Source organism: Myxocyprinus asiaticus, chromosome 4 (assembly GCF_019703515.2).
Source record: "Myxocyprinus asiaticus isolate MX2 ecotype Aquarium Trade chromosome 4, UBuf_Myxa_2, whole genome shotgun sequence".
NCBI lineage: Eukaryota > Metazoa > Chordata > Actinopteri > Cypriniformes > Catostomidae > Myxocyprinus > Myxocyprinus asiaticus.
In genome coordinates, this window is record NC_059347.1 from 27,300,464 (window position 1) to 27,322,604 (window position 22,141).

General features: G+C 39.4%; 1 protein-coding gene across 4 annotated transcripts in view; it reads right to left on the reverse strand.

Moving 5' to 3' along the window:
* LOC127434799 (KN motif and ankyrin repeat domain-containing protein 1-like) overlaps positions 1-22,141 on the reverse strand; it is a 69,680-nt gene that overhangs the window by 1,162 nt on the left and 46,377 nt on the right. For all 4 annotated transcript variants that reach the window (XM_051687806.1, XM_051687797.1, XM_051687810.1 and 1 more), the window contains 9 exons: positions 18,649-21,285; positions 11,749-11,901; positions 6,841-6,937; positions 5,929-6,114; positions 5,440-5,527; positions 3,918-4,137; positions 1,683-1,825; positions 944-1,144; positions 148-246 (listed from right to left, as the gene is read on the reverse strand). In XM_051687806.1, the coding sequence (XP_051543766.1) occupies positions 148-246; positions 944-1,144; positions 1,683-1,825; positions 3,918-4,137; positions 5,440-5,527; positions 5,929-6,114; positions 6,841-6,937; positions 11,749-11,901; positions 18,649-21,285 (3,824 nt within the window). The remainder of the gene's footprint in view (positions 1-147; positions 247-943; positions 1,145-1,682; positions 1,826-3,917; positions 4,138-5,439; positions 5,528-5,928; positions 6,115-6,840; positions 6,938-11,748; positions 11,902-18,648; positions 21,286-22,141) is intronic.

Here is a 22,141-nt window from a genome sequence, read left to right on the forward strand (position 1 = left end):
ATTCTTTTTTTTTTTTTTTTTTTTTCTACTTTACTACAGCATCTACAGCTTAAAAACAGAAAGCTATTTATATCAACAATATGTACAGATGGATAGGCCAAATGAATACATTGTGTATCAGGTGATGGTGAAAGTCAGATTACTCACTGGTGACTGAGCTTTGGAAAAGTTCATATGGGCGTACAGTAACACTGCTATGTCCTTATGGCCAGCTTCCAGAGCAATAGACAAGGCATTGCTCTCATCCTAGGGACATGAAAATAAATAAATGGTAGGTACTGTATTTTAAACATTCATTAGCCTGACTGTCTCCTCATAGTATTAAATTGCAGTGTGTACTGTGAGAAATCTTTTAGAAACTTTACATGTATACACTTTATGTTCTTTAAACCAGTGGAACTGGAGGCACACAACCCAAAAATTGGTCACAGGTCCATAAAACACACACACACACACACACACATACAAAAAAAAGCAATGCAAATACTAAAATGCAACTAAACATAATTGTGTGTAGATAAGATAGCAAAATAACTAGTCTCATCAACTTTTAAAGGGGAGAAAAAAAGTCTTCCCATTTCTTTCGTTGCTGACTTCAAAGTCTGCGTGTCCAATCAAATTCTACGTTATTTGGCTGCAAATTCATTTGTCGACTGGTAAAAGCTGACCAAATTAGACAAAAGCCAACATGGAATGGTTGTGTGACATGCCCTAATCCTCAAAAACCATGAACAAAAATATGCGAGGTAAGATTTAGACTACATAACTAGCATGAAACCATCAAAATTCAGAAGAGACATACAGAAAACAATAATAAACCAGTTAATAAATTTGACTTTAAGGACATTTTTGTTTACATTTGTACAAAGCTAAACTGAGAACCACTGCTTTAAATGCAAATCTGGTAGATTGTCTAGGTTGAATCGGGACTCTAGACACTCACATTATCGCTCAGTGTGGCATCACAGCCCGGCTGAGCCAGCAGCAGCTTGACTATCTCGACATGGCCATGTTCACTAGCACACATGAGAGCAGTGGAGCCCTCGTCATCCTGGATGTTGACGTCTGCCCCGCAGGCGAGCAGAGCTCTCACCATGTCCATTCTGCCATGACTGACAGCCAGCATGAGCCCTGTCTGACCAGCCTGGAATCACACAAGTTCAAAGAGATCAGCTTAGAAACTTCATAAGTAACTGATTACTGTGTGAAAACATTTGCCGCATAATGTTGATTACCACAAAAAAACAAAAAAAACATTTTTGATTCGTCCCTTTTTTATTAAAAAAAAAAAAAAAACTGCTTTAAGCATAAATATAACAATTTAGTTAGGTTTACACTTAAAACAAGACTTGTTTTTGCAAATTAGATTAGAAAAATAAACTTTCATAAAGATGTATAGTCTGAAAAAAATTCTTACACAATTATATAAATGTATCTTGTTTTAAGGATGTTAAGATAGTTTGACTGGTAAAACAATACAAAAAAATGTTAATCTTTGTGCAGCATGAACAAATTAACAACTGAGTTTTGGCAAAAATATGAGAGAAATATTTTCATGTTGAATAAACTAATAAATAGTTATATAATAAAGTATTTATTATTTACACAAAGGACCATTTAATGTAGTCTTTCATTTGTTCATTAAAAGCAGCACTCAATCACTCTAAAAGGGTCACACTGACCTGACTGGCTTTTGCGTTGACATCTCCTTTGCTGAACAGCTCTTCCACCACCCTCATATCCTTAGGGGCCTCCACGGCAGCAAGCGCTGCTAGCATGATGGGAGTATATCCCGCCTTGTTCTGCTGATTGATATTGCAGACATCTACAACAAAACAGAGAGACCTGGGCAATCAGACAAGACTGCTGAGCCCACCCTTGTAGTAAATGCATTTGGAGAGAACCTGTCAGTTGTTTTAAACATAAAAAAGAGGTGACATGAAGGCTATTCAGTCATGGGCTGAGGAAGAAGAGTAGGACCAAATCAGTGCTTCACTGACTGGCAATGGGGCAAAGATGGCCCGAGGGTCTGAGAATGGAAGCAGACAATGGAGACAATGGGGGGCGCCCCAGGAGTGTCAGATAGTAGAGGAGCACAAAAGTGTTTGGGATAATGGGCTTTTATTTTCAGGAGCACAGACACCTCATCATGCTGTATTCAACCGAGGCCTTTGGTGATTTTTGGAGTGGGACCAGAGGGAAAAGGCATAATTCTGGACGTAGCTGGAGGGTTACCCATTTTCCTATATACTCTTGAGTGAATAATTGAGATGGTAAAGGGTTTGAGATATAATGGGAAAAAAAGCCTTTTAGTGTCTCATAACCATATCAGTCATGACAAGATAGAAAACGATGCTAGGGTGTTGCAGGTCGTTGCCAGGCCATTGCTAGAGTTTTCTTGGTGGCTGCTTACTGCCCAAGTCAAGAGAGCCCACCCAAATCTCTATGATATGTAACTGCTAAGGTGTGCAGAGTAGTTTTTAGTGTGTTGCTATGCTGTTGCTAGGATGTTCCAGGTGGTAACTCACAGGCCCAAGTCAAAAAAGGCCAACCCCAAATCTCTATTAGTGAAACTCTGTCATCGGGCTGAAAGGTTACTGGAGCTAAATCATGCTTTTCTGTACCAATCCAATGGAAGAGGTATTAGGGAGGCCAGCAGGGGGTGCTCACCCTGCAGTCTTTGTGGGTCCTAATGCCCCGGTATAGTGATGGGGACACTATAATGTAAAAAAAAAGGCCACCGTCCATCAGATGAGACGTTAAACCGAGGTCCTGACTCTCTGTGGTCGTTAAAAATCCCAGGACACTTCTCGAAAAAGAGTAGGGGTGTAACCCCTGTGACCTGGCCAAATTCCCCCCACTGGCCCTTATCAATCATGGCCTCCTAATAACCCCCTTTCATAAATTGGCTCAATCCTCTCTCCTCTCCACCAATAGCTGGTGTGTGGTGAGCGTACTGGCGCACTATGGCTGCCGTCGCATCATCCAGGTGGATCCTGCACACTGGTGGTGTTTGAGGAGAGTCCCCTGTTCACTGTGTAAAGCCCTTTGAGTGTAGTGTCAGAAAAGCACTATATAAATGTAACATTCATTCATTCATTCAATCCAGGCTTGTTGACATTGTTACGGTTTCTTTTTCCATTGTGGTGCTGTAAAATCAGGATTAGACTGAAAATAACTGACAAGTGACCAATGATGAGTTGCTACCTCACTCAAGTCGTTCTACCAACACGGTTCTCTGTCCTGAGTGCGGTTTGCCAACCATGCAGAGAAATCTGTGCGGGGAACAGTTTGTAATCGTCCCGTACCAAACCGTGTTCTAAAGACAATTCTACTGGAACTGGTACTTACTATGCTCAGAACTAGGCAATTTGGCCAAATGGTGGATAAGAACCCTATGATATTCTGGTCCCTAGATCTGGCTCCGGTCCCTCCTTTGGCATCTTTGGCATTTGTCACCCATGTTATCATCCACCAGATGAAAATCATAAGTCTGATCACTTAGAAAGCTAATAGCACACCTCTCCTCAACAATCCGCATGATTTAAGGTATCATTCTTGTCCGTGCCATAAACAGTGCAGTGATTTACACAACAACATATAATACTTATGGTTTGGGGTTTAAAACAAACATGAGCAATAATTATAGTGGTGCTTGCCTTGGCAAGTACCACTTATGAAGACTTACAATAGACTGTAGATACTCATACTTGGGATATACAGTATGCAAAAACATTCTTTTTTTCTAGCGGGTGCAATAATTCATTGTGAATCCTGGCAATATGAAAAGCATGAGGGAAATGTCTGAGAAAATTATGTCCATTCTAATGTAATTTTTATTTTTTTTTGTTTACTCCCTTCGCCCCACTTACAGTGTGGTAAAACAGTGTTGATTTGAATAGAGCATCCATACTAACCAGCATCCAGTAGCTTTTTCACAATGTGGAAGTTGGAATGGGACACACTGTAATGGAGGGCAGTATTGCCATTGCCATCGGCCATGTTCACGACATGCTGCAATAGGGCAGGTGAGATGGCTCTGAAAGCATTCAGGTAGTCCTCTACCATCTCTGGCACTGCTGTCTTCTGACTGGACACACGGAACCACTCATGCTGCACTGTGTTCACATATGGCCTCTGGAACGACATTATATTAAAGAATATAACTGCGAGCAGTATGCATAATAGTAGATTACATAGAACAAATGCAGTGTAGTATGAGCTACAATTCCAATCTTTAAAGGTGGAGTGGGTCATTTTCAACATTACAATACATTTCTCCATCTAAATGCAGACAACTATAAATAAGCCATTTGTACGTTAATTCCAACGTAACCTGTAAACACTGTGGCACTATCAAAACATTCCTCTGTTTGTTTGACCATCCCAGCCAACCAGATACAGCTACATTGTCTCAACCAACAGTTTGAGTTTGGGGTGGGACTATCTGTTTGACCAACCAATGAGAGATGAGGGGAGTGTTCGGGGAACCTCTTTGAAAATAATCGTTTTTCAAATTCTGTTTGGTGATGCTATTGATGTGGAAATTACATCTGTATAATTTCAACGTAAAGCAATTTGAATTACTATTTACGAAATGTGCTATACTAATAAACTTCCCTTGCCTTTAAATATTTGTTTTAAAATGTAAAGACATTGGTTAAAGTTTAACAAAATGTATACATTTCTACTACTAGGCATTCATTCACACCTACACACTTTGCTTTAACATAAAAGGGAAATCTAAATTTATGTAAAATCATAACATTTTGCAAAACTCATGGTAACATTTAGCATCTTCTGCTTGACTGAAATTCAGGTCAAATAAAGCTTTGACTTCTGGTAGGACTTAATAGTAACCCTGTCAGCTCACAGCTGGGCATGTCTCAGCCCCTCTGTTCAGGGGTCAGCAAAAAAAAAAAAAAAAAAAAAGTGTTGATCCAACATTCTTTTACACCACGTCAACCACAAAGAAGCCAATATCCTTCCTGTTTCAGGAATGGTGAAGCAGAGCATGAAGACATCTGAGACTCTAATTTGCTTTGAATAACTTGTTTGTTTGGCAAAATTGCTGATTAAGTCAAACTGGCCCAAGCATTTCAAGAGCAGAGTATTTTACTAATTAATTCTACTAAACTCCACTACAAAGGCAAAAACACACTGAAACTGAGTCTACTGGCTTCAAACATTTTGATTGTCTAGCCAAAAGTATTGTACATATACGTGGTAATGGACTGATTAGATGTGTAAAATAATCTAAGAATACCATAGTTAAGACAAGCCAGTCTGAAACAGGACAGATCATGGTCCAAGAGGCGTGATTTCAGTAATACCTTTGACAAAATGTGTAGTTGTGTTTTGCCTTTGCACAGCAGTATATTGGAATTACAGACTTGGATTATTTTGGAGCATTGAGGTATGCATTTAATATTTTCTTACCACATCTTTGCTAGATAAAGTCTTGGGGTCATTGAGGTGAGATTTCAGCATGTTGCACGCAGAAAGCATCTTCTCATTCAACTCTTGTCTAAGGAAGAACAAAAAAGCCCACTGAATGAAAGACACCTCTGAGTGTTAAAGATTATTAGGCAAAGAATCCTGAACGTGTTATCAAGTTCTGTTCGAAATTTCCAAGTGCAGTATTTTAAGATTTTTTCTAATAACTCATTTCAGGGCTGACATGCAGGATTATAAACTGATATGATTATACAGGGCTCCCATTCCTCAGGTTTTATTCTTCCAAACTGGCTGCTTCTCTAATTTAAAAAATATTCAAATATTCTACTGTAGACATAACATTCAAAATACCTGAAATTCCCTTACTGAAGGCAGCACATCCTAGACTTGCTCTACAGTCATAAAGAATGCAACAGGGAGTTTATAAGTTACTTGATGCATTTGGATCTAATGGTTACTGGTAGAACTTGCCTTTGCCTTTTCTCCTGGCCTAAATCTTCAGTATCTCTGACTTCATCCATCGTTTCTTTATTTCTGAATTCTTCTTTCCTCCTCTCCCTCACATCCACCATTTTGTCTTTCTCCTCCACTTCGCCATCTGACCCAGAGGAGCTGCTCTCTTCTGAGCTCGAGTCATCACTTGATGTTGTCTCATACCTTGATATGGAAAAGAGCATGAATATGACAAACATCAGCTGAGAAACAACATATTAAAAAAAAACTTCTTCCATGAGAAAGGATCTATCACCTCATGCTTAAAGGGATAGTTCACCCAAAAAAGAAAATCCTATCATTTACTCACCATCATGCCATCTCAGATGTGTATGACTTTCTTCTGCAGAACACAAATACTCTGCAGGTCCATAAAGGTCCAAAAAGCACATAAAGGCAGCATAAAAGTAATCTGTATAACTCCAGTGGTTTAATCCATGTCTTCTGAAGTAATAAGATAGGTGTGGGTGAGAAACAGATCAATATTTAAGTCCATATTTACAATAAATATTTACTTTCACTTTCACATTCTTTTCTTTTAGCCGATTCGCTTTCTTCATGCATATCACCACCTACCGGGTATAAATAAGACTTAAATATTGATCTGTTTCTCGCTCACACCTGTCATATCGCTTCAGAAGGCATGGATTTAACCACCACTTTATGCTGCTTTTGTGTCCTTTTTGGAGCTTCAAAGTTCTGGTCACCAATCACTTGAATTGAATGAACCAACAGAGCTGAGATATTCATCTAAAAATCTCCATTTGTGTTCAGCGAAGAATGAAAGTCATACACATTTGGGATGGCAATTGGGTGAGTAAATAATGAGAAAATTCTCATTTTTGAGTGTTCCTTTAAATGAACTATTCCTTTAAATGAAAGATAACCTACCCTCCATTCACACCAACAAACTGCAGGTTCTTTTTAGTGCTGTTAGGTCCCTGATGGCCATCTTTCTTCATAATAGACTTCAGGGTGTTTTGACTGCCTAATAGAAAAGAGAAATGGATATAAATATGTAGTGTTGTCAAGGTACCAAAATTTCAGTAGTCGGTACCAATACCAGTGAAATTTCACTGTTCTCGATACCAATTTCGATACCACAGCAAAATTATATTACTATTATAATGTGCTATTGAACACACAAGTTTAGTTTTTTTTAATTATTTAATAATTATTTAAATTATAGTTGAATAATTATCATTATTTTACAGAACTTTCCAGAATTTTTGTTTTTTTTTTAATCCCCTTTTCTCCCCAATTTGTAATGCCCAATTCCCACTACTTAGTAGGTCCTCATGGTGGCGCGGTTACTCACCTCAATCCGGGTGGCAGAGGACAAGTCTCAGTTGCCTACGCTTCTGACAGTCAATCCGCACATCTTATCACGTGGCTCGCTGTGCACGACACCGCAGAGATTCACAGCATGTGGAGACTCATGCTACTCTCCATGACCCACGAACCCCATTAAGAGCGAGAACCACTAATCGTGACCACGAGGAGGTTACCCCATGTGACTCTACCCTCCCTAACAACCGGGCCAATTTGTTAGCTTAGGAGACCTGGCTGGAGTCACTCAGCACGCCCTGGATTCAAACTCACGACTCCAGGGGTGGTAGTCAGTGTCAATACTCGCTGAGCTACCCAGGCCCCCATTTCCAGAAAATTTTTAAAAGTTTAATTTCATCATCAAAATGGTGTCTAATCAATAAAGTCTTAAAACTTTTAACAAGTGAAAATAGAACTTTTCAACATGTCATTGCATTTTTTTTTTTCAAAACCTTTACTCAACAGCCGTCTTGCTTGTGATATTTTAATTATTACAGTGAATATTACATTTTACTATACAGTTGTAATATATTTATATTCAATTTCAGGCATCTAGGTTTTATTTTGAATTTAATGTGATGTGCTTTTTGCCGGAAGCTTTACTTTTCCAGATAAACAGTTTGCGTCACGGCCCATTATAATTATTTGAAGACTTAAGTCACGTCTGAAATCTCATCTCTTTACACTGGCCTTTGAGTCTGACAAATGAAATGTAGGACACAGTTTTGAAGTGTTTTAAAATTTTATGTTTTAAATTTTATCACTGTGAAGCACTTTGGTCAATTCTGTTTTTTTAAAATGCAATACAAATAAAGCTGATTTGAGATTAAAGCGCAAATGCTGTGATTTAATTATATACACTGGTGGCCAAAAGTTTGGAATAATGTACAGATTTCGCTGTTTCGGAAGGAAATTGGTACTTTAATTCACCAAAGTGGCATTCAGCTGATCACAAAGTAAAGTTAGGACATTACTGATGTAAAAAAACAGCACCATCACTATTTGAAAAAAGTCATTTTTGATCAAATCCAGACAGGCCCCATTTCCAGCAGCCATCACTCCAACACCTTATCCTTGAGTAATCATGCTATATTGCTCAACACCAGTTTCATGTACAACAGTAAAGAGAAGACTCAGGGGTGCAGGCCTTATGGGAAAAATTGCAAAGAAAAAGCCACTTTTGAAACAGAAAAACAAAAAGAAAAGGTTAGAGTGGGCAAAGAAACACAGACATTGGACAACAGATAATTGGAAAAGAGTGTTATGGATCTTAACCCCATTGAGCTTTTGTGGGATCCGCTAGACTGTAAGGTGTGTGAGAAGTGCCCAACAAGTCAGTCACATCTATGGCAAGTGCTACAGGAAGTGTGGGGTGAAATGTCACCTGAGTATCTGGACAAACTGACAGCTAGAATGCCAAGGATCTGCAAAGCTGTCATTGCTGCACATGGAAGATTTTTTGATGAGAACTCTTTGAAATAGTTTAAGAAGTTCTGAGATTTTTTTCAAATTGTAATAGTAATTTTTCATGTTATTAATGTCCTGATTATACATTGTGATCAGTTGAATGCCACTTTGGTGAATAAATGTACCAATTTCTTTACATAAGAGCAAAATCTGTACATTATTCCAAAATTTGACCTCCAGTGTACATATGTAGTTTACATGTGCTGCGTGGTTCACAATGGATAAGTGCTCTTTCTGTCATCTGATACAACGTGAATTATTTTCAATGTCTGGGAAGTTTCTAGTGGATGTGCGGTTGGATTTATTTAAAAGTACGCAGCTCATCCACAGTAAGATTGCAGCCTTTAGTGGTTTATTAAATCACACTGGGACATGTCACGATATTAATTTGATTAATTGGTCATTTCTGTGTACAAGGAGTAACAGAGCACCTGTTCAAAATAAGCCTGTGAGAATTTGAAAGTAGTCGTGTTTCAGTCATACTGCACGCTGGTACTGGATTGAGTCAGTGCTCGGTACTACCAGTACTGCAGAAACACTGGTACCATTACATCTTTTTTATTTTACTATCGACTTGGTACCGAAGTACCGGTACTTATGACAACACTACAAATAGGCAATCAACAATCAAATTATATGCAATTTGTTAAACTAGAGATGAAATCTTTACATTTCAAAAAAAATATTCAAAGCTTAAGTGTGTCATTTCTGTGCCATTAGCAGCACCAAACAAAATTGCTAAAATAATGACAATTTTCAAACACTGCCCCCATCTTCTATTGGTCAAACAAACAGATAGTCCCACCCCAAATGCACACTACTGGTTGAGCTGCCATTTACATATACTTTAAAAGTTTGGTTTCAGTCAGACTTTAACAATAATTTGTCTTTTTAAAATGTGATTTAAACACTTTAGTCTGACTGAAATCATATCGGTCCAATTTTTGTGAAGTCAGACAAGCAAACCTATGTAACACAATTGTAACATGGCTTCGTCCAGCATGTACAGTATACAACTTAATTGGACCACAACTGGCCTCTCTGTTTTGCGCATGCATGCTCGGAAAGACAAATGACCTGTGATGTGTATTTAGCCCCAGCGTATTTGCCATCCTTCCTTCAAGTATTCAATTGTGCATTGTGTCATGTATGCTCGGACAGACTGATGAAGACTGTAGCTTGACTATGCAAAAATCTGCTATAGCTCCATTATAACTGCGTATGTAAATGTAATGAATGTTGCTGTGTTGGGCTGGTCGGGATTCTCAAACAAACAGGGCATTGTTTTGAAAGTGCCAAAGCCACAGTGCTTAAGTTTTTGGGGAGGTCAGCCTACGAATGGATTACCTAAAGTTATTTCTGCATATTAACGTGACAGTAGAAAGTATTTTAACATAAAAAAAAAATAAAAAAAATATGATGGGAATTTGTTAACAGTATTCCAGCTACAAATAGAGATCAGATGTATTCAAATCAATGTATCGTTAATGGAAATAACAGAATACAAAAGGTTTTAATTTAGATCTCTATCTAAATAAGCAAGATTGTGAGCAATATTTTGCCTCAACCACAAGTGCTGACAGAAATATACACACCCTATCAAAATATAGAGAAACACACAAAGCTTGAATCATGATTCATTATGAAATACAGTGTTATTGCTGTTGGGGGAAATGAACAAGCTTGATCTATGTTAGCCAGTAACAGTTAATGAAGACCATAAGCTAGAGCTGGCTACATTAAATTTCAAAATTGTAATAGTAATCGACATGTGGAAGATAGAACGTAAAAATGTAGAATAAAAAGTAGAATAAAAAGAAAAATGTACAAAGTGTCAAACATGAGTTTTTAAAAAACTATGTGAAGCAAAAGAAACTCATCCCACAGCCTCAAGCAATGCCAAACATGTTAAGTAGGGGCTTTGCTCTGCCAAATACCGAAGACGATCGCCGCCCCTCTCCACAGAGACTGAAAAAACAACAGTTCTGAGAACTGCCAGAACAAGCCCTACAGATGGACACACTCTCTCTGAATCTTTAACATTGTTTGCAGTATAAGCAGTCATTATCCACAGTTCTCTTATTTTGACAGGTGAGAGCAGATGAATGCCTGGAATTATGTGCCTTGCGGCCAGTAATCTGTTACTTGCTCTCCTGAGACAGTCACAAAAGGTTTGCTTCATGAAAAAAAAAAGAAAATCGGCCAAGGGGAGATTAAGATGGATGGATTTTTACATAATGGGCTAAATATAGTTGTAAAAAACAAGAGAACGACACACTGCTGTAACTGCCTGACGAAGACCCAGCTGGTCGAAACTTTGTTTTTGTCTTTTCTATTAAATAATATGAGAGCATTTATATAGCTGTGTGCTGTTTTCTTCTTGTTTTTTTAATTTTGTCAATTTTTGGATCGTGCACCTGCCTCAATGTTTAGATGTGCGCATACTACTACTACTATAAATACAGTTGTACCCAAAACTTAAAATCAACACTTGTAATAATATGTATGATAATGTGTAACCAAATGGATCTATTTATCAGCTAAATCTTACTTGCATAAAGTGGCACCAAAAAAAGGATCTGGAAATTGAAGCCATTTTTAAAAATGTCTGGATGTTATTGTATTAGATAACAAAATATCCAACTAAGTGGCCTTTATTTTAAATAAAACAGTACAAGCACACTTTCCAAGCAAAACATTTTAACCATAAGAATGATGTTCTGTTTAAAATAAAACAACAGACATACTGTTGAAAATGAAGATGAAAAGTGTTGGTTATAAGTAATTACAGAAACGCCTCAGAAAAGTCAAGGTCTTAGTCTAGCATAATTTGTTTGCAGATGCCACTTGGTTTGATATTTTCTTATCCAATGCAATAACATATTTGCATATTTGATTTAAGTGTCCAAATACTTTGGAATGTGTGTGTATATAGAACATGTATATATCTGTAATGATAGATAAATACCAGTACAATGTTTGTTCACATAGAATTGGTCATACCATGCAATGCTGTGGACATTTGCTGGTCCATGCGGCTTTTCTGTGCAGCTGTGCTCTGTTCATGTGTGTCTTCTGTACACACACTTTCTATCTGCGTGACCTCTGTCCTCATACTACTCGAATGGAAACTGGCCCCACTGACCATTTTGGCTTCTGGGTGGACAGGACACAGAAAGACACAAACAATATGCAACCGTAAAGCAAACCACAAGACATTCAAATACAAGTCAAAAACATTTAGAGCATGGAAAAGCATTTCACTACCAGAATAAATGGGTGTTTAAATAGCTAGTAAACTGTCCAATTCAACTCAATGGGACAAATTTCATAAGAATGCATTTACACAAAAATTTGCTCTGCTCATGTTCCTTGAAAAAGGCTACATTTTTTTCTGAACTGGGATTTTACCTGCATCCACAAGAGCACAGCAGTTCTATTGTGTCACATGCACATGCACTATCCACTGAGCCACAGCTCTGACATGACAGTAAACTGTTGCACTGATTTTTGGAAACACCTTAATAGCACCTACAGGCGATTTCCGTTTAGCTAATTGTCTGCTACTGTGTGTGACTTAAAGGAATAGTTCCAAAAATTAAAATTCTCTCATCATTTACTCACCCTCATGCCATCCCAGATGTGTATGACTTTCTTTTATCTGCAGAACACAAATTAAATTTTTTTAGATGAATATTTCAGCTCTGTAGGTCCATACAATGCAAGTGAATGGGTGCCAAAATGTTGACACTCCAAAAGTCACATAAAGGCAGCATAAAAGTAATCCATATGACTCCAGTATTTTAATCCATATCATTTGAAGTGATATGATAGGTGTGGTGAGAAACAGATCAATATTTAAGTCCAAGGGCCTGGGTAGCTCAGCAAGTACTAACATTGACTACCACACCTGGAGTCGCGAGTTCAAATCCAGGGCGTACAGAGTGTCTCCAGCCAGATCTCCTAAGCAACCAAATTGGCCTGGTTGCTAGGGAAGGTAGAGTCACATGGGGTAACCTCCTCATGGTCGCTATAATGTGTTGTTCTCGCTCTTGGTGGGGCGCATGGTGAATTGTGCGTAGATGCCGCGGAGAATAGCATGGGCCTCTACACGCTCTACGTCTCCCCGGCAACGCGCTCAACAAGCCACGTGATAAGATGTGCGGATTGACAGCCTCAGATGCGGAGGCAACTGAGATTCATCCTCAGTCACCCGGATTGAGGCAAGTCACTACGCCACCACAAGGACTTAGAGCGCATTGGGAATTGGGCATTCCAAATTGGGGAGAAAAGGGAAGAAAATAATAAGCCAATTTTTGCTAGAAATTCTTCTCCCTGCCCAGTAGGGGGCATATGCAAGAAGAATGTGAATCATCAAAAACACAAGTGAAATTTAAAGTGCAGACTGACTGAGCAGGGAGGAATATTTATAGAAAATTGGACTTAATCACTGATCTGTTTCTCACCAACACCTATCAAATCGCTTCTGGAGACTTTGATTCAACCACTGGAGTCATATGGATCACTTTTATGCTGACTTGTGTGATTTTTGGAGCTTTAAAATCTTGGCACCCATTCACTTGCATTGTATGGACCAAAAGAGCTGAGAAATCATTCTAAAAATCTTCATCTGTGTTCTGCTGAAGAAAGAAAGTGATATACATCTAGGATGGCAAAAGGGTGAGTAAATGATGAGAGAATGTTTCATTTTTGGGTGAACTATTCCTTTAAGGAACAGAAATATAAAGGGGTTTGACTGAACACAATGTCCTGGATGTAAAAAAAAAATAAAAATAATAATAATCAAATCAGATTTTATATTTAGCCTCTCTGAAAATATTTTTTTGTAAGGTCAGTGAATTTAGCATAACTAATGCTCACAGTAAAACGTAAAGCTCTATAAATGCAAAGAGCCCGGTAGTTTGCCTGGAGGCAAATTTCAACACAACCAAGATCTAATATACAAGTAAAACTGACACTAGTCCATGTACTGTAGAACAGATGCTTTAAAATGAAAATCTGAAGCAGGCCTACCCACATTTAACAGATAAGCAAACATCAACATACATACATATCATTGCCATGTTTTTTTAGACATGTATTCATTATAATACAGTGTTTGTTTGGACATATACCATGGTATTCTTTAAAGTACCTTGGGGTACCATGTAAGTACCATGAATATGGTACTAATTAAAATAACTGGTAAAAGTATGGTAATTATTAGTAAAAAAAAGTACTATGGTATTATCAACTGATACAATCTGTTCCATGATAGGGTCACAATACTTTTTGTGAGAGACATGAGAATGTCTGAGAATGTGTTGCTAAATTACTAAGTGAAATGTAAATGTACTCCATTCCCAACTCTGGACAAATATATTTTTACACTGATATTCTATTTAAGCCTTCATTCCTGAAAAAAAGAAAAGAAAAATCAAATACTTGAGTACATACTTTAAAATACTTTCCATTTGTTCCATGATTTTTATCTTCTAGAGAGCAAGTTTTTACACAAAGCTTCTGTATGTTACATAACATTGAGGACCTATGAATCAGCATTGGCAAAAACAACAACAACTAGCCATTTAGCACAAGCTGCTGCCTTCCAAAAGAGGTGAGCTCATTGTTGGATTATATCCAAAGCCCCCATGCATTTTTCAGGGTCAGAGAAAACTTTGCCCTGTCAGATCATGTCAGGCATCATTACAGACACATAAAAGTGTGCACCCCTTGTCCGGTCTCTATTCTTTACCATATTCAGCAGGAACTGAGGTCTTGAGTGTAAATATAGCAACCTAGAGCATAGCAGAGCTAGTTTAAAGCAACAGGTTCACGCTAAACATTCCAGATATCTTTCTTACTTTGTCAGATGTGTTTATAAGGTTTGAGATTGTAAGAGGTAAAGTAACAAACACTTAGCATTTTTTACAAAAAACTTTGTAAACGTGAAGTTTTATTAAATTAAAAGTTTAGCCCTCCCCCCACCAAAAAAAAAATTATTCTGTCATCATTTACTCATCCTAATGTTATTCCAAACCCATATGATTTTATTTATTATGTGAAACACTAAATGAGATCTTTTAATGAATATCGTGGTCCTTCTCCGTCTTTTCAATACAACGGCAGTGGATAGTGCCTCACTTTAAAGCCTCAAAAAGAGTCGTGTGGCGCCATGCGAGGTTCGGACGTGTGAATGGTGAGCTCTGCGCACTTTGCTAGTTTTAATACTTTTTGTGTCATAAACCGGTGAGATTCGATACACCCTGATTCTTAACTGTTCTAGGAAGAAAATATGTCAAAGAATTCAAAATCCTCAGGCTCTGGAGACATTAAAAGACACTTACGTGCTCAAGCTGAAGCCCCCAAGCAGCAGGCCGCAAGCCTGGGAGTTGATTCGGCCGGTGAGGTGAAGGAAATTTGGCGACAATTGATGAACATGTCGGCGATGTTGATGAAGGTCATTGCTGACTTGGAGGAGCTTGCTGTAATACGTCGATCGATCACTGAGCGAGCTCAGAGTTCCAGCTTGGCGATCTGCTGAGGGAGACAGGCTCCGATCAAGTCTGGCCAACTTTCTGAGACCATCTGATAAAGATCTCATGTTACGCGAGGCGAGGAGTAAAGGGAGGCTTTCTTGGAAGAGCCACAACATGTTCCCATACTTCGCGAATTCAACAAGAGAGAAATGTGATTGATTCAAGGAATGCAAGAAACTCTTACATCAACGGAAGGTCGCTTTTGCATTGATGTTCCCGGCCAAATTGAGAATAGATACTAAAGGATGTCCGCAAAATATTTACATGTCCCCAGCAAGCCATGTCCTTCATAAAGTCAGTGGAGTGAGTGTTATTTTGTGGTACGTTGCAGCCAAGTGGGCCTGACTCACTGAACATTCACTTGACTGTCCAAGGAAACTGGGCACCTTTTTTGTTTCTTTTTGTGCTGGTTCCACCTAGTGGCTGGAGTTTGTTTTGTGGAATAGCACTCCTTCGGGACAGTGTTGTGGATGAATCTGCACGTTCTTTGTGCTTATGCCTCCTATTGGTTGGAGTTTGTTTTGTGGAGTATTTCTTGCAGGACATTTGTTGCACTCATGTAGCTGTCGATTGGGCTGGCTTATTGAACATTCGTTTGACTGCCCAAGGAAACTGAACGGCTTTTTTTTTTGCCGATTCTGCTAGTGGCTGGAGCTTGTTTTGTGGAGGAATACACCTTCGGGACAGTTATGTGTATGAATCTACAAATTCTGTGTGTTTATTCCACCTATTGGCTGGAGTTTGTTTTATAGATTATCTTCTGTTGTGTAATTGTGTCTTACAAAATTTGTGCAGAAACACCGGACTTGAGCAATCTGACGGCAAAGTTGTCACGGGGGCTCTCGTAGGCGTACATGGACTGCTTGAGTTTAGAGGGATGGACGCCGGTTGGCGCTGTCGTGTGCGGGGTTAAGGCGCACGTTTTTCTTTTTTCTGTTTGTTTGGTTTGGGGGGAAGTTTGGGGTTTGATTGCTGATTGTTTTTGACACACAATCAATTTTTTCTAATATGTCAAAATGTCAGTTGTTAATATGAGTGGATTGTCTCTCTCCACATGGAATGTGAATGGGTTGGGGCAGCCCATAAAAACAAGGAAGGTTATTTCTTTTCTTAAACGTAAGAAATATGATAGTGTTTCTTCAAGAAACGCATCTTTCCCCGCAGGAAGCTGAAAAATTTGGGAAGATATGGGGTGGACATGTTTTCTTTAGTGCTGGCTCAAGTAAGAGCAGAGGAGTCATTACACTGATAAGCATCTACAATTCAAATGTCTCAAACAGATTAAAGGTAAATTAGGAAGAGTTGTTTTTGTTTTAGCAGAAATTCAGGGGTAAAGGTTTATTTTGGCTAATGTTTACACACCTAACGCTGATGATTAGGGCTTTTTTTATAGATCTTGAAGGGACGTTGCAAGCCACTGGCACCCCTCATGATATAATATTGTGAGGAAAATTTAATCTATTGATGGACTCAGTCCTTGATCAAAGTGAAGCAAAAGTGTGTAAGCCCCCTAGAGCAACATTGACACGTCACAGGATGTGTAAAAATCTTGGTCTTGCAGATATTTGGAGATTTTTGAACCCATCTGGTAGGGACTATACATTCTTTTCATCAGTCCGTAAGATTTAATCTAGAATAGTTTTTTTTTTTTATATCCAAGTCCCTCATTTCATCTGTTGTTGATTGTTCAATTGGAAACATCTTAGTCTCCAATCATGTCCTGGTGAGTTTAGAGATGTTGCCACATACGGAGAAAAATAAATCATATAGCTGGCGCTTTAATGTACCTCTTTTGCAAAATCCTGAATTCCAACAAATGTTAAAGGCTGAAATCAATGTTTATATGGAGACCAACTGGTCCTCAGTATCCTCTGTGGGCATGGCTTGGGAGGCACTTAAGGAGGTTCTTAGGGGTTGGATCATACAGTATGCCTCATTCACCAAAAAATCCAAAGCACGAGAACTTGTGAAGTTGGAAGGGAATATTAAAAGTGCTGAGGCAGAGCTGGAGCACCAAATGTCATCTGATGACCTCAGAGAATTGACCCGATTGAAATACAGATATAATACTATTTTGGCACGGAGGGTGGAGTTTTGGCAAGGCAAGGCTCCAGGGCCAGGCAGCTTTGCCGCTGAATTTTTTAGATCTTATGCTACAGAACTGGCTCTACTTTTGTTAGAAGTTTATACGGAATCATTAAAGAATGGAAAGCTTCCGGCAATCATGACAAGCCCGGATCAGTCTGATTTTTAATAAGGCCAAAGATCCAAACGAGTGTAAAAGTTACCGTCCAATTTCCCTGATCCAGCTAGACTTCGAAATATTGTCACAAATTCTGGCTCAAGTAAAGTTATGACATCTCTTATACATATAGATCAGGTGGGGTTTATTTGGGGCTGTAGCTCTTCTGATAACATTAGGCATTTCATCAATAGGGGACTGCGGATGAAAATTAACCTTTGGCTAATCCGGTACAATGCATGAAATGGAAACATTTATGTTAAAAAATTGTACATGGTCCCTTTTCAAATAAATAAATAATAATATGTGGTCAGTGGCGAATGACTCTGGTCGCTGCTATCTCATTTGACGCCGAAAAGGCATTTGATATGGTAGAATGGGATTATCTTTTTAAGATTTTGGAAATATACGGGTTTGGGAATACTTTTATTAAATGGATTAAGTTACTTTCTGAAAGTACTTTTTTGAAAAAAAGGACCCTAAAGCATCATTAAGGTAGCTGATGCAGCTCATGCATTATACTCCAAGTTTTTCAAAGGCATATGATATGTATTGGTTAGAAATTAGGAAAAAATTAAGTCATTTTTCAGCAAAAATCCTGATGCTGTTGGGCATTTATGAGCACTATGAGAACAGCTTGTTTACAGTAGCTTGTGAGCTTATACGAGAACTTGCGTTGTTAGGCATTAAAAACAAAGTTCTAATGTGAATACGAGTGCCACTGTGTAAGAAGACTTGCAATATGACACATGAGCAGGATGGACAAATGTATAATACCTTTGGGTCTTTTTTTAAAGCAAGGCACTATCCACTGTCATTGTATTGAAAAGACGGACCACAATATTCATTAAAAGATCTCGTGTTTCACATAAGAAAGTAAGTCATATGGGTTTGCAATGATGTGAGGGTGAGTAAATTATGACAGAATTTTCATTTTTGGGTGAACTATTGATATAAATGAACAGTTTACTGTTACTAAAATAAATTATGTGGATACATTTATAGAATTTGGCCAAAATGAGACTAGATTGAGGAGGTCATTGTAACACAAAACAAAAAACTGTTGCGAAGCAGCATCACTTCTAAAAGAACCACTGAGCTTTACAATAACTAACAACTAACCTTTCAGGCCATTGCCCGAGTCTTCCTGCTGCCTGAGAAGTTCCATATTGCAGAGTTCCTCAACACTGCCATACTTCATAACGGAATTTATGGATGACAGAGTAGTGACAAGCTGACTGTTGATGGAACTAAACTGGGATTGTTGAGGTGGGCCGAATGCATCTGCCAGCTCGCTATAGTTCTGAGCAAGCAACGTCTGCTGTTCCTGCAAGAGCTTCTGCACTCTCTCTATGTAGTGATCAAGTCCAACACCTGCCCCAGCCTGTTCCTGGATGGGCTCTGCTGATATCAGTGATCCCACAGAAACACTCTTTTCTTGGGACTGCGATGGAGACTGAGAGGGGCCACAGGCAATGTTCCTGGTCTTCAAACCAACTAAGAAATTCTCTTGTATGCTTGTGTGACCAACCCCAGCCTCTTTGGTTCTGCAAGACGAAGTGTTGTCGAGCATAACCTCTTCAGTAGTACCTACTGATATTGAGCGCGTTTTCAATGTGGCCGGCACATCTTTTACAAGACCATCACCAATGGCGATTGTCCGAGTCACCACTGGTTCTGTGCTTATTTGTTTGTCTTTTAAGTACGGCTGTGTGTTGGTGCAGGAATCAGTGAGGATTATCTTATCTGTGTTGGTAAAATTGCCTTTTGTCTCAATTTCTGTGTTTGTGTACTTAGAAGCACTCATAGGTAGGACCATGATTCCAAAGTCAGTTTTGTGAACTTCACTGGTTGCTGTACTCTGGGTTACCATCTCCTTGATTGATTTGACCATTACATCCACTGAACAATCTCCACATCCTATAGACCTGAACTCTTTGGCTTGTTCAGCCTCTGATTTGCAAAGTCCTAAACCTTCAGCTGTTAACTCAGTGTTGATTCCCATTTCACATACACTTAATTCCACTCCCACACACTGGTTGCATGTCACAATCTGCCTGCCAACACATTGATCCTGAACCTCAGCACGTTCTTGGATGACCCACTGCTCCATTGGCAACTCCGGACCCACAGCAACATGCTTTGCATCTGGCCTGCAAGAAATACCTACTGCATTCATTTGAGGGACATGACTTGTGCTTGCATCGCTAAACTCAACATGATTACCCACGCCATGGCACTGTGTGGACACTCTAGCCTCCACTGAAGTGCTATACATCTCTGGCCTCGCCATCAAGCCCTTATCTGCCTTTTTTCTTGATCCAGCCACTTGAAGCTGAAGCTTTAGCTTTCCCATCTCCATTTGGTGTGTGGTCTCCTTAAGTTGAACCTCCAGTCTGTAGATCTTCTCTTTGAATGCTTCAATTGTCTGGTGCTGCATCTCAATCTCAGCTTCTGCCTCACTGCTCAAACCTAGCATGGCTTCAGTCACCCCAATTCCTGTGCTCCTCACCTCCTTCTCTGTTCCCACGGCCACATCTCTGCTTCGCCCCGGTGACCTCCGGTAGACAATGACGTCGTTCATGTTCTCATCAGCTCCAACACCAATTGACTTGCTCTCAAGGCTCCACTGCTGGGCATTTTGGTTTGTCCTTTGCTCTTTTTGGTGTAAGTTTTGCTTCACTTCCTCACCATTATCCTGGATCTTCCTTTCTAGAGCCTGCACTTCAGCTGTTAGTTGCCTGAACTCTTGTAACCTCTGAGAGCTCTGCTCTGTATTGTCCATCTCCTCAATGTGGAGTTCAGAGCCTGTCTGGAGCTGGTTCAGTGGCTCATACTGATCAGCACTGCCAACGCTGTAGGAGCGTTTCCTAAATCCTCCACCCAGACCCTGCCCAGCTAGCTTTGTGTTCTTCATCTGGGACACCAGCTGCCTCTTCTCCTCTTGCAAGACTGAGATCTTGACTTGAAGGATTGGGATGGTCTTTATCTGCTCCTCTAGTTCTTTAAGTCGCTTCAGAGCAACTACCATCTGTTCTCGAATGTGCTGGAGGTGCAGGGGGCTGACATTGGTCACTGGTGTGGTCATTCCTGAGCTGAGAGGGCTATGGCGGATGGAACTGCCCATGGAGGATGTGAAGTAGACATTGTACTCGCCATTGGCTAGATGTCCATTATGTTGCAGAGAATGGGAGCTGGGTGAAATCTGGCTTGGCCCATATGAGCCACTGTAAGAAGACAAAGAGCTAGAAGAACCCATCCCCCCAAAGCTGGCAAGGCGCCTACGAGGCGGCTCACTGACTGGTGGCTGCATCAGGAGCCGCTCCTGCTCCAGTCGCCTTCGAGTCTCCATTAGTGTTTTCTCCACCTGGGGATTATGGCGAAGGACACGGGGCGAGGGTGGTGGCAGCAGCTGCTTGGTTTCAGGGACGTTCACAATGGTTTGGGTAGCTTCATGGACTTGGGCAGTATGGCCAGGCTGGGCTACCTGGTTCCGAGGTGTGAGATACACGGGTGACTGTTTGTTCTCATCGCTGTTGGAAGAGGACAAGGAATCGGTTGAAGTCCACTCAGTCTGCCCGCTGCAATTGCTCTGAGGCGGTGGCACAGATCTGACCACTTTTGACTTCCTCTGGATGTTTAGCTTCTTAATGGTGTTGCCTCTCTCAATGTCATCCACATACTTAAGAAAGTCCAAGTCTAGCTGATAACCATATGGGGTTTCCAAACAGTAAGGGTCCTTCTCATCATCATCTTTTTCTGTAGAAAGCAAACAGAGGTTGAGATTTGTTGTTAAATCTGATCTAATCACTTTAAAATACATAAAATGATTTGAGAGAGGGATTTTAATGCCCAAAGGATAGAATTTGGCATTATTACACTAATAAGTATTCACATTTTGTAGCCCTTATTAAAAATGTCTAAGCTCTAGAACACCACTTTTACTTTCAAAGAAAAAAGTAAATCTCCAAAAGAATGAAAATATTCAGCTTCTCAAAAAACAAAAACACATTGCATTTATATTTAACAGAGCTGTTATTTAATCTCATAGAATAACTGCTTTCCTTGGTATGTTCTTAGATGTCCATTTTTAAAAACTTAAATTCTAAGCATAGCTAAGTCTGTTAGCACAGGGGTAACTCATCTATGGTTGCAAGTCCAAAGATGTGATCATCACATTGAGAAAACATAACCATTAATCATCAAGTGTGAGTCATAGTCATTCCAAAATCACTTTATCCTCTAATTATTCATAGCTAAGATTTTTCAGAGGACTGTCAAACCAATAACTAACCTTTTATATATCCATCTTCAACAACAAATGTAAAGATGTATTCTACGCAATGTCAAGGCAAAAACTCCATGTGTTTGCTGAGTATTTGCAAGGGGAGGGCAAGTGGGGGTGGGTTTAAGAGAAAACATGGAGAACAAATATTCCCTTCAACCCTAAATTCTATTTGGTCAGATCACAACTGCAAAGTTTTAAACACTGCACTCTCTCTCACTACCAAGCACATGTCTTGACCAAGGAATATACATCAACACATCTTATATCACAGTCCAAATTCCACACCAGACAGAGAATTCCTGCCGTTAGTTAGCCAGATTAACTCTC